A 13,882-nucleotide genomic window follows, 5' to 3' on the forward strand; every position below is an offset into this window, starting at 1 on the left:
GATTCTTCATCTTTGGGCCTGTAGTGCACTGTCTTAATTACTGAAATGTTATGTTAAGTCTTGCAGTTTGGTAGTGTTAAGGTCTCCAATTTGTTGTTTTACTTCAAGATTGTTTTGGCTATCCTAGGTCTTCTGCCTAGGTTATAAATTTCCATAATAATGTTACAAAAAACTTGTTAACGTCTACAAGAAAATGCTAGCATTTTGATTTGGATTGCACTGAATCTATAGATCAAGTTGGGAAGAACAGACATCTTAACTCTTTTGAATCTTCCACTTCATGATAATGGTGTATCTCTCTGTTTATTCCATTTATTTAAGTTTTCTTTAATTTCTCTCAACAATGTTTTGAAGTCTTCAGCATAGAAATTTTGCTTATATTTCATTGCATGAATTCCTTGATATTTGACGTTATTGATTCTATTTTATTTTTCCCAATTGTTTGTTGCTAGTATAAAGAAATACATTGGATCTTTATTGACCTTGTACTCTGTGACCTTGCTAAGTTCACTTGTAAATTCTAGTAGTTTGTAGATTACTTTGGATTATCTACATACAAAACCTTGACATCTCTAAGACAATTTGCTTCTTTCTTCTAATCTCTATGCTTTTAATTCCTTTTTCTTGCCTGGTTAGAACACTCCAGTTCTAGTCAACACTGTTGAATAGAAGTGTGATGGTGAATATATGTCTTGTTCCTGACCTCAATGGGAAAATGTTTAATATTTCACTATTAAATACAATTTTAGCTACAGGGCTTTTTTTTTTTTTTAAAAAAAAAAAGATATTCCTTCTTTGCTGAGAGCTTTATCATATTATTATGAATTTTTATCACACTGTTAAACTTTATCAAATGCTGTATCTAGTGAGATGATCATATGAGTTACCACCTATGTTCTGTTCATTTTACCCTTGATTTTTTTATTTTGAGATAGCTTTAGAATCACATGCAGTTGTACAAAAATAATACAGACAGATCACATGTACTCTTTATCCAGTTTCCCTAAAAATAAGCATTTTTTCCAAAATTATAGTACAATGTCACAACCAGGATATTGATATTGATATAATCCATTGATCTCATTCATGTTTCCACTCTGATTACTGAATATTAAACCAACCTTGCATTCTTTATTCATGAAATATTATATATTATAATATTGCTAGATTCAATAAGCTAATATTTTGTGAATGATTTTGCATCTATCTTCATGAGAAATACTGGCCTTTAATTTTCTTTTCCTGTAATGATGTTGCCAGGTTTGGGTATTAGAATAATATTGACCTCATAGAATAATTTGGAAGTGTTTCTTTTTTCTCTGTTCTCTGAACGAGTTTGTGTATATTTGGTATTGTATCTTTTTGAAATGTTTGGAAAAATTCACCAGTGAAGCAAGCCAGCTGGCTTCTTAAATTTTTTAAATGCAGATTGGATTTTTAAAAACATATCTAGGCCTAAATCAGAATTTTTGTTTCCTCCTGTTTTGTAGAAATATTTTTCAAGAAATGTGTCCATTTCATCTAAATTGTCAAATTTATGGGGAAAGTTTTTTTCTGCTTAATTTCCTTTTATCCTTTTAATAATGTCTGTAATTCTGTAGTGATGTCTCTTTTTCATTTATTTCCTCTCTTTTTTGATTAGTCTTACTATGGGTTATCAATTTTAATTAACCCTTCAAGGAACCAGCTTTTGACTTTGTTGATTTTCTCTTTTATATGTCAACTTTCTATTTAATTAATTTCTGCTCTTTATTTCCTTTCTTCTACTTTCTTTGGGTTTATTTTTGCTGCTTTTTTTAGATTCCTGAGATGAAAGCTTAGATGATTGAATTTTCAAACTTTCTTCTTTTTAATACATGAAAGGTTATAAATTTCCCTTTAAACATCACTTTAACTGGTCCCCACAAGTTTTGATGTCATATTTTTCATTATAATTCAGAGTATTTTTTCCTTGTGATTTCTCCTTTCACACATAGGCTTTTCCGAAGTATCTTGCTTACCTGAAAATTACAGCTTTGTTTTTGTTGTTGTTGTTTTTAGTTATTTCCTACTGTGGTCAGAGAACCGTTCCATGCATTTCAACTTTTTGAATATTTGTTGTCACTTACTTTATGGCCCAGGATATAGTCTATTTTTGTAAATATTTTATGTACACTTGAAAAGTATGTGTAATCTACAGTTGTTTAACTTTTTATATCCTTAATGATTGGGGTTTTGTTTTGTTTTTTAATCAGTTATTGAGAGAGGTGTGGTAAGACCTTCAAGTCTAATGGTGAATTTGTTTCTGCCTGTTTTCTTTTTTCTTTTTTTATTGTGGTAAAATATACATAAGGTTTACCATATTGCTTTTTAGTTTGGTAAATTTTGTTTTATATATTTTGAGATTATATTATTATTTAGAATTGTTATATCATCCTGATGAATTAATCTGCTTATTATTGTGACATATATTTCTTCATTTTCTTAACACTTCTTACCTTAAAGTCTACTTTGTCGAATAGTTTGGTCACACCAGCTTCCTTCTGGTTAATGTTTGCATGGTGTATTTACTTTCAATCTATCTGTGGCCTTATATTTAAAACGTGTTTCAAAAGAAAGAAAAAAAAAAGGCATTTCTTGTAAAAAGCTTTATAAGTAGAACTAGCTTTAAAATGGAAAGCTGATGCCAAATTCAGGCACAGTCAGAGTGTCCTTGGCCTGTGGTACCAATAAGAGGGAAGGAGTGATGACCTTGGATAGAGACTCAGCAGTTTAGACTTGATATAGCTGATGGGAGATGGACCTCCCTGTTGATGGAATATTTTTGTAAAAGAAATTACCACCCTCAAATTTGTTTCTAAAATGTTTGATTTTCATTATAGTGTTAGGTTAAAGAAGAGTAGACTTGAATTGTGGACTGGCTATCTATCATTCAGCACCCTCAGAGGGAAAGATGTGTAGTCAGTGCTATGCAGACCTCTAAATTTTCTCAGAAAATTCCTAATTGAACTATTTCATATTGGCATCCTAGATTGATCAGTAAATTTTTAAGTGGTAAGCAACCTCAGAGACCATCTTGGCCCACTGTCATGCTCCTCTGTACTTGAATATGGAAATATAAAGTGTACTTTCATTTTTGTCACTCAGGCCATGCAAGTAAATGAATAGCTGGATACTCAGATCTTTGATTTTAAATGTAATTATGACCTTTAGAAATAACTGCTTTGAAAATGGACCAAAGAGTAAATAAAATGGGTGACTGATATACCTCAGTTCCCAAAGGAAATGTATAAGAAGCTGTTTTTACTTTGCAGATTTCAGTCTTAGAGAAAAGACTTCATCATTTTATATGTGATGTGGCTTTCCGGGCTCCTGACATCGTCATAGAATTTGACTGGAGTCTCCTCTTGGGAATGAATGGGCATTTTCTTGCTCTCCACAGTCATGAGCTTCACTTCCAGGGGGCCCAAGTTTACATAATCCTATGGTGAACAGACACAGAGGAGAATAGGAGAGGTTATTCAGCAAGTTACCAACCTTCATAGATCAGGTTTTATTTACTATAGTTGGCCTCTATATGACAGATTTCATTGCCCTCCTGATTATCTGAATGCTGTATGACATGTGAAATATGAGAGCTACTGTAAATAAAAACCACTCAGTAAAGTTATATACCCAGTGGGGGCATGGTAGGCAAACCTCCCAAAGAGCAGGCAGCAAGGCTTGCAGGCTTGTCTTCTGGGGGCTTGAGCCGGGGAGGGAACATCAACTACAGCAGGGAGATATATTCTCTGCAAGCTCTTTAATTGGTAAAAGGAAGTAGGAAGTATTGGCTGCATTTATATAGCCCTCTGCTGGCCAGGATATAACCACAGCAGAGTTTTTTATATTAATCAAGAACAAAATGAGTGATCTGCAAACATCTTTGACGATAAATATCTTTTTTTTAAATAAATTTATCTATTTATTTATTTATTTTTATTTTTGGCTGTGTTGGGTCTTCGTTTCTGTGCAAGGGCTTTCTCTAGTTGCGGCGAGCGAGGGCCACACTTCATTGCGGTGCGCGGGCCTCTCACTGTTGCGGCCTCTCTTGTTGTGGAGCACAGGCTCCAGACGCGCAGGCTCAGTAGTTGTGGCTCACGGGCCCAGTTGCTCCGCGGCATGTGGGATCTTCCCAGACCAGGGCTCGAACCCGTGTCCCCTGCATTGGCAGGCAGATTCTCAACCATTGCACCACCAGGGAAGCCCGACGATAAATGTCTTAATATTGAGCAAATCTACATGGGTTTTGCACATTTCACAGGATCTACTGTAGATATAAAACTTACCACATTCTGTCAAACTGAATATAGTTTCAGATATCAACAAACAGAATTAGAAGTCTAATTTATATGAAATCCCACAGCTAACCCCAAACTGACTTGAAACAGCTCCAGCCCTACCCAATGGGCCTTCCTCTGGGAAGCCTCTCCAAGCTGTAACTCCTTCTTTTGGATTCCTTCAACACTTCAACATGAGTGCCCACTATGTGCCAGGCTGCGTACCAAGTGCTGGGGCAAAAGACTGGTCAGGGAGACAGATACAGGTAGGACATTCCTCCTGTACAGTAATCAATGATTTTATCAGTTTTCTACTAGCATGTACACTATTTAGGGTAGGGCCTGCCACATAGGCGTCTTTGAGACTTCATTTCTTCCTGTTCTTCCCCTTAAATTCTCAAGCATCTAACAAGTACCTGGCATGTTGTGAGGGTCTCAATAAACATTTATTAGAATTTAGGAGAGTCAAAGAATGAAAAAGGAAGGCAATGTTTTATTAATATTTCTCAAAAATTCATATAACTGTATGTAGCTTTTAAAATACATAATTGCAGAGCTACAATAAATGCGACATAGGAGAAAAGTAAATTGATGGAAGTCTACCATATATTTCAGAACCATCTGGAGCAGGATTCTGAAGTAATAGACTCTCTTAGTCTGCTTGAACTGCCATAGCAAATACCACAGGCTGAGTGGCTGAAACGACAGAACTTTATTTCTCACAGTTCTGGAGGCTGGGAAGTCCAACATTAGGATGCCAGCATGGTTGGGTTCTGGTGAGAGCCTCTTCCTGGCTGGCAGATGGCTGCCTTCTCACAGCGTTCTCACAAGGCAAAGCCTCTTCTTATAAGGCCACAGTCCTATCAGGTGAGGGCCCATCTTCATGACCTCATATAACTTTAATTAACTCCTAAAGCCTGTATCTCCAGATACAGTCATATTGTGTGTTAGGGCTTCAACATGTGAATTTGGGGGAGGGGTGGGGACAAAATTCAGTCTGTAGCACATACAGTACCATTTCCACCACATCAAAAACTTCCGTGGAAAGTAAGGTCTTAGAAGAGAATGTAGGCGAAACATTCTCTGACATAAATCATACCAGTGTTTCCTTAGGTCAGTCTCCTACAGCAATAGAAATCAAAGTGAAAATAAACAAATGGGACTTAAACTTACAAGCTTCTGCACAGCAAAGGAAACCATAAACAAAAGGAATGGGAGAAAATATTTGCAAACGACACAACCAAAACAAGGGCTTAATTTCCAAAATGTACAAACAGCTCATACAAGTCGACAACAAAAAAACAAACAACCCAATCAAAACATGGGCCTAAAGAGACATTTCTTCAAAGAAGAAATACAGATGGCCAATAGGCACGTGAAAAGACGCTCAACATCGCTAATTATTAGAGAAATGCAAGTCAAAACTACAATGGGTTACCACCTCATGCTGGTCAGAATGGCCATCATTAAAATGTCTACAAATAACAAATGCTGGGGAGGGTGCAAACCTCCTGCATGGTTTGTGGGAATGTAAGTTGGTGCAGCCACTATGGAAAACAGTATGGAGGTTCCTCAGAAAACTAAAAATAGAATTACCATATGATCCAGCAATCCCACTCCTGGGCATATATCCAGACGAAACTATAATTCAAAAAGATACATGCATCCCTATGTTCATAGCAGCACTACTCACAATAGCCAAGACATAGAAAAAGCCTAAATGTCCATCAACAGATGAATGGTTAAAGAAGATGTGGTACATATATACAATGGAATACTACTCAGCCATAAAAAAGGAATGAAATAATGCCATTTGCAGCAACATGGATGCAACTACAGATTATCGTACTAAGTAAAGTAAGTCAGACAGAGAAAGACAAATACCATATGATATCACGTGTAGAATCTAAAATATGACACAAATGAACCTATTTATGAAACAGAAAATCAGGGACATAGAGAATAGACTGGTGGTTTGCCAAGGGGGAGAGGGGGTGGGAGAAGGGAGGAGTGGGAGTTTGGGGTTAGCAGATGCACACTGGTATATATAGAATGGATAAACAACAAGGTCCTGCTGTATAGCAAAGGGAACTATATTCAATGTCCTGTGGTAAACCATAATGGAAAAGAATATGAAGAAGAAGAATGTATATATACATATACATGTATAACTGAGTCACTTTGCTGTACAGCAGTAATTAACACAACATTGTAAGTCAAATAGAAAAGAAATCTAAATAAATTCAACGGATAAAAACATAAAAAGTAAGAAGGTTTTTCATTCAACCAAATGGTATGCAAGTTTGGAATTTTATAGACAGTTGTCCACTAGCGTGAGGTTATTGTAACATACAAGGCGTCGTGATTCCAATATACTCATGGGGGTGTTTGAGTGTTATAGAGACTAGAGCTTTAGTCTTTAAATTATCACTTGATGGTAGCAGGACTGAGTTGTACTTAGTTAAAATGGTTTTTGTTGATTTATTCAGTTTCTTTTGCTTTCTTAATTACTCTTTCTCCTACCAGACTTTAAGTTCTAGGAGAACTTTCAAGGTTATTGGTAGTACCAAGAGGGAAAACAGCAAGGGGTGGATGTGAAAGTGACTGGAATGTACCAAAAGGTTTTAAAATTAAAAGGCTTGATAATCTAGGTTTCACCTACTGGTATATGTGACTGTTTGTACTTTCCAAAGATGGTCATGCTATCATATACATCCTATCCCACGTGCTTTTCTTACAATATGATGCTGACCTTCCTCTTTCAAGATGCAGGACCTGCACTGTTTCTCTTTGGGTGGAACTTTGTAGCTACATCGACAAATAGAATATGATGGAAGTGTTGATGTCCGATTTCCAAGGCTAAGTCATATGAAACATTTGGTCTCTGGGACTGATTGCTTTGGAAGAAGCCAGATACTGTAACAAAGGGACAATAAAGGTGCCCTGTAAGGAGGCCCATGTGAAGAAGAACTGAAGCCCCCAGCTTAGCCAGCATCAACTTGCCAGCCATGTGAGTGAACCACCTTGGAAGTGGATCTTCCTGCCCAAATCAAGGCTTCAGCTAAATATAACTGCACCTTCTAGAGAACCCAAGTGAGGACTGTCCACTGGAGACCTTCCCAAATTTCTAACCAACAGAAGCCCTGAAAGAGAATAAATGAGTTATTGTTATAAGCACTAATTCTTGAGGTAATTTGTTATGTAGCACTAGATAACTTACATGGTATACTAGTAATGGATGTCTATAAATGAATATATGTAGTAAGTTGGGCAAAGGTAGGAGTGAAAATAGTATCTAGTGACAGACGTGAATGGTTGGCAAATTTTACTAATAATTGCAAATAGAATTTTTCAGCATCCATACTTCAGGTTAATTTTCTCCACTAACTAATAAAGCAACATTTTCTCTAGTAGTCAAGATGTTTTCTCATGAATCTTACCTTGAAATCCCGCTCATCCTCATACAGTAAGTATTTCATATCAGAGGCTCCAAACTCTATGCTTGAACTCTCTTCATCTATCTTCAGCTGCTGGCTGTATCTGCTGCTATCCTCATGACTAAGATGTAAAGCACTGCTCCCAAGTGCTAAGCTCAACAAGTCTCTACTTTTTACTTCTGCAGGTTGCAATTGTGACTTTTCTGGGATGAGTGCAAAGAAATTAATTATGTACAATTTTTGAACAGATTAAAAATACAATACATACTTTGTCACTTATTTTTTCAGTTTTAGTTTTTTTTGAATTGAAATATGGTTGCTTTACAATGTTGTGTTAGTTTCTGGTGTAGTGACTCAGATATATATATATATATATATATATATATATATATATATATATATATATATATATATATATATATATACGCTCCTTTGTCACATTTTAAATTTGAAAGACCTTTGAGAATCTCCTGGAGGAGAAAAATTTGAGAATTAGAAATGTAGAATCTAGGTATTAAAGTGAGAGTGAGTCCTATTATTCGAAACCACATCTAGGTTGTATTTCCTTCTGTTAGCTAATAAGTTATAATAATCACATGGGGACCTGTGAGTGTGTTGGTATTTTGGTTGGTTGGCTAAATTGGAGCACAAACCATGCCAGTGTAGACATCATTCCATCCCTCTCTGCTAGTGTCTATTTAATTCATTGTGACACATGGTGACTTTGATTTGAAAAGTCACTAGAGAAGGGAGATGGGTTAGGTAAGCTCTGCAAGCACAGGGAAATATGGAGGAGCTGGCAGGCATTATTCCCTGAATAGCTCTCTGATATAAGGTTCCTGTCCATAACAAGAAGCGCAATTAAGTGTTTGTCAACTTTTTAAAAATCACCATTACAATAAAATAATACCTATATATGTTTCTGGCAACTCCAAAGGCATTTCTTCCTGTGCCACTTCCTGTCCAACAGCTTGAGCAAGATATAGTCGCCTAAAAACAAATAAGAAAAGTAGTCTGTCAGTCAGCAAATATTGTACCACCTGCTCAGTAGTGTCTTATCTCTCTGCTGGGTGCTGGAGACACAGATGAGAAAGGGGCATCAGGCCCAGTGGGGTGGCAGACAGGCTTACAGTGTTTGATGGTGATGGTTTGTACCATGGTGGGTAATTATGTGAGGAGCACAGTGTCAGGAGTGCCACGGGGCAAAGAGAAGCAGCACCGGATTTAGCCTTAGGAGGTAAGGAAAGGTTTCCAGGAGAAGATGAAACCTGCGTTGAGTCTTGAAACACCAGGGGCTGTTTGCCAGGGAAGAGCTTGGGGTGAGGGGAGGGCATCCCATGATTAGGAAATAACAGGCTTAAAGTCCCAGAAATGAGAGTGATCATGACACCAGTTACGTCACTGTTGCAGGGAATCCAGATGAGGAATGGGATGGGGTTTGAAATAAAGAGAAAAAGAGAAAGACAGCAGTAGGAATCCAAGATGACACCTAGGTTCTGGCTCTCGCTGAGCGGCGTGTTCCAGCTACAAGCCTGGTGAGTTTGCGTCTGCTGTTGCAACTCTCTGCATTGCAGAGGCCAGTGGAAGTTTCAGTCAGAAGACATGATACCTTGAAAGCTCCATACAGCATTGCCATGAAGTTTGCCTGAAGCTATAGCATGAAGCAAGTGCCCCTGGCAGATGCACCAGCCATACTTCATGCTTAGCAACCAGAGTGAATCCCCTGGATTACAGGCTGTCAATTACTTAAAGACCACGAAGGAAGTGTTATCTGAGATGCTTAAAGCTTAAAGCAAATAATGTAACTACATACAATATTTATATCTTAAAACCTTCTTAAGAGTTAACTTAGTGAAGCTCTGGTCTGCAGGTGGACAAGTCTGAGGCCACAGAGTTCTCTTCTTTCCTGGTTTTACTCTTTTGAATAACTAAGATCTTAGTAAACGCCGTAACCTTCTGAAGTCTGGCTTCTCTCTTAATCATTAGTTTATTGTCACTTTTGTACCACCACAGGGCGGCAACACTTGTTATAGAAAATATTTTACAGAACGTTATCATATGAAACTAGCGTTAGATTTGAGGTACTGGTCCACCTAGCCTCAGCTCTGCGGCATGGGAGTCCCTGGGCAGTCACCTCTAGCTTATTCAGCTCATCTAATGTATCAGACAAATACTATGATGTTCTATGGGAGTCAGGAAGGAAAGAAGTTTGGGGAGCTCTGGATGGGAAATACAGTAGAATATTAGGTAGAATACCCCATTAGGTATTAGGTAGAATACCCCATTCTTCATCCAAATAGGGAAGTTTTTATATGTTTACTGGGTACTGTTCATGTCTATTTCTCACCCTACCAGAATATACAGGACTAAATTCTCAACAAAGAGGTGGAAAGAGCAGTTACCATAAATTACACAGTATGTGTTAACATTTCTTTGACTTGAAAATGGATACAGGAAAAGCTCCTGAACTTTTTCTTCTAGATAAGCATTGTAACAGATAATTGAGGGTTTACACATTTCTGTTTCTTTATTCGGGTCTTTCTAAGATGTCCTAAACACTTGTCTCAAGGACAATCTAGCAAGGAAGCAGATGTTTAAAAAGTAGTCCCTACTGTGATAAATGCCAAGTTACAAAGGAAAAGTTCAGTGTGCCATGGAGGCAAATACCGGGCCCCTAACCCAGTTCTTATAAACGTCGCCCATGCTGTTTCTTTTCCCTCGGACAGATTTTGAATTCATCTCTCCCAACTCTGAAGCAAAACTAAGCACTCAGGTCTCTCACTAAAGAAAACCAACCCACAAAGCATTGATGAACAATGTGGATTTTACTGAAGATTTCTGTGGGGAAGCTAGAGGATAGGTTTAAATTGCATACAATACAGCAAACAACTTAATGAAAATCGCCATTAAAAGTTTCCCATCTCCCTTTCCTGTCCTTGCCAAGCTCTCTCTGGCCGATGAAAGATTTCCCCTTTATTATAATGAGCACTTCACATCCACATCAGCAGCAAATCAGGTGCACTAGACTGAGCTGACCAAAGCAGGAAGTGGGGTTGGCAGTTTACAGGGTAGCTCTTTTCCTAAGGGTTGGCTGGTTCGGAAGAGAGAAAAAGAACACAGCGGACAGCAGGTGGAGCAGTGGTTGGAAGGCACAGCTGGCAGAGATTCAGCGTGATCACAAAGTGGTGGCAGTAGCAGGTGCTTCGGGGTAGAGGCGGGACGGGAGTGTGGAGCTGGAGACCTGATCATAGGGAGGGAGGCTGGCAAAAGAGAGCATTGCCTGCTGGGGTGACAGTGAGGCCCGCCACCCCCTAGGGACCCTCAAGGGCATCAGCTCAAGAGACTGGAAGTACAGGAGTCCAGTAATCAGCCAATTCATTCAGCCTGACTGCCTGCCTCACTTACACTGGTATCCGTGGCTCCAGGGCGGCATACATAGACTGTGAAAGGGAGGCAGGTGGCCTCTTTCTCTGTCCTGCCCCACCCAGTGTTCAGCCTATAAAGTAATTGCACCATCTCCTGTTTCTCCAATCTTGTATCCCGACACCCATCACTTAGCTCAGCAAATAAAAACCCCACAACTTGTATCTACCCTTCTTGAAGCACATGAGGAAGTTTGCCAACAATAAGTACTTTATTATGTCTCTAATAGTATTTTTTCCATGCCACACAAGCAAGACCTACTCAGGTGGAAGTGTTTTCCTGACCCTTCCACCATGTTGAACTTCTCTCCCATCTTGCACATGTACACCTTACATTTGTGTGATTTAATTCCTCGATCTTCCTAAGCATGTTACTATTTAGGTTATTTCTTGTTTCTGACTACTTGTCCAAATTATGAATGCCACTTTGGGTTTTAATACCACATTCCAGGGCTCTAATTTTTCATCAAGATTGGTATATTAAGACTTTTTTTTGTCAGGTAAGAAAAAGAGATAACCTAAACTACAAAGCCATATACGTATTTGATTTCTCTCATGCAGGAATAAATGTGACTTGGAATGCCAGGCTATTTTCTCTGCCTAGAAAGTAGTTTGCCTCTTTCATTAACTGTCAGAGGAAACCATTCTATAATCCACAAGGTAACCAGTTGCTCAGAACACTCCAGGAGCTCCCATCAAGTTGATCACTCCCTCCTGTGTGCTGGCTTCGAACCCCGTACCTCTTCCGCTGTACTGTTATGCGTTTATTTTTATGCCCAATTCCCCTGCTGGCCCAGAGGCTTCTGAAGGACAGCAGTTGTGACATTCATGTTAAGTGTTTGCTACTATGACCACAGTGCATTGTTAGAAAAAGCAAGTCAAAGTCTGCACTGGACCAGTGGTCGGTTGTAATGATCTTATACCTTCCCCATGGCCATTTTGTGAGCTCCTTTCTTTTCAACTATTAAAGAATTGTCATCTTAAAAAAAATAACTTTTTACAGATACAAATGTTAAAAAAAATACTTTCTAGATATGTAATGACTCTCACCTGGGTATTTTGAGATCCACAAGTCTGCAGTTGAACAGCTGATCAATAAGCACCAAATTTTCTCCTTCCAGCTCATGAATAGCATGTTCCAGTTCTTCCACTTCCTTCCTGTGATTTGCGATCTATTCTCAGGAAAAGAGAGTGGGTGTTAGTACTTATGGACTTAGTTCTATCTAGTCCTCTATAAAAAACTCAACTTTTAAAAGTGCATTTGTGGTACTTCCCTGGTGGTGCAGTGGTTAAGAATCCACCTGCCAATGCAGGAGACACGGGTTTGAGCCCTGGTCCAGGAATATCATCCCACATGCCGTGGAGCAACTAAGCCCGTGTGCCACAACTACTGAGCCCGCGTGCCACAACTACTGAAGCCTGCGCGCCTAGAGCCCGTGCTCTGCAACAAGAGAAGCCACCGCAATGAGAAGCCCATGCACCACAACGAAGAGTAGCCCCCACTTGCCGCAACTAGAGAAAGCCCGTGCAACAACGAAGACCCAACAGCAGCCAAAAATGAATAAATTAATTAATTTTTTTAAAAAAAAGTGCATTTGCCTGAGGGGAAGATCTATCCTGTATTATTTATTACTGGGTTTGCTCTAAGAAGGAACAGGTGGGACTTTTTTCCTGGTCATTTGCAGAACTTGGTTGCATGATTAGGCAATTATTACTGAATGGCAGGAGCAGTCCTTTCCTACTCTTCAGAAACATCACTGGATTTATCTGAGCTGGAGGCAGAGATAAATAAGAAAATAAGACTAATTTATCACTCTGGTGTTAGTAGCTAAATGAGGCTCTATCTAAGGTTAATTATAAACAACATAATGAAAACTAATAACACTGGGAAAAAATCTTTATTATGGCATTTAAAGAAGAGAAGTACAGGCCTAGGAGCCCTTTCTATCAGCCTCTATAGGACAATTATATTCTCTCTTGAGTGTGCTGGAGTCATTCCGAGAAACATCAGAGAGATGAAATGTTGTTCATTCACTCATGTAATTGTACTGTATGCCTACTATGCGTCAAAAACTATAGTACACTTTGGGAACAAAGGATCAATAAGATACAATAACCTTCAAGGATCTGTTAGTTTAATGGTCAAGAGTGATAGCGACAGAAAATAGTGTGATAAAATCATAATGGAAGCCATCCAGGGACTGTGGGAGGGAGAGAGGTTCACCCTATGTCCGCCAGGTGTGAGGGGGTAAGGGGGAGTTAATGGAAGAGATGACCTCTCTTCTGGATCTTGAAGGCCAGGTAGAGATTCTCTAGCAGACAAGAGAGGATATATTCTAGGCCGAAGGAGTCACATGGATAAAGGCACATGTGCCTTCTATCCACATTTTGGTGTGGATAGAAATAAAATGGGAATGGGGAGAAGTAGAAGAACTGGACAAGTAGGGGAGCCAAGTAATGCTAAAGAGTCTTATTTCTATCTCGCAGGTGATGGAAGGTCCTTCGTGGACATAGCAGGCTTAACGTTTACTGAAGAAATGTGGCTAACTCAAACAGGAGCAAAATTTTCTGGTTCTGTTGATAGAGTTCCCATCAATCTTTAAGAAATGTATTTTGATAACTTTTGTCTAAAGAAGGCTTGATTGTGGGAAGAATATATAGAAGAATGTGACTAGATAGAATCCCCACCTTCCCTCTCTGCCCCCCAAAACAGCATGAGCTGGAT

At 38.7% G+C, this 13,882-nt stretch overlaps 1 protein-coding gene across 1 annotated transcript in view; it reads right to left on the bottom strand.

The window, feature by feature from the left end:
• Positions 1 to 920: 920 nt before the first annotated feature.
• The window catches only part of CCDC83 (coiled-coil domain containing 83), a 46,647-nt gene continuing 33,685 nt past the window's right edge, over positions 921 to 13,882 (bottom strand). Inside the window, exons 9-12 of the mRNA XM_019948805.3 lie at positions 12,208 to 12,329; positions 8,646 to 8,725; positions 7,739 to 7,938; positions 921 to 3,461 (exon numbers count right to left, since the gene is read on the bottom strand). Of these exons, the coding sequence (XP_019804364.1) occupies positions 3,303 to 3,461; positions 7,739 to 7,938; positions 8,646 to 8,725; positions 12,208 to 12,329 (561 nt within the window). The 3' untranslated portion in view covers positions 921 to 3,302. The remainder of the gene's footprint in view (positions 3,462 to 7,738; positions 7,939 to 8,645; positions 8,726 to 12,207; positions 12,330 to 13,882) is intronic.

This window comes from Tursiops truncatus, chromosome 8 (genome assembly GCF_011762595.2).
Source record: "Tursiops truncatus isolate mTurTru1 chromosome 8, mTurTru1.mat.Y, whole genome shotgun sequence".
Classification (NCBI taxonomy): domain Eukaryota; kingdom Metazoa; phylum Chordata; class Mammalia; order Artiodactyla; family Delphinidae; genus Tursiops; species Tursiops truncatus.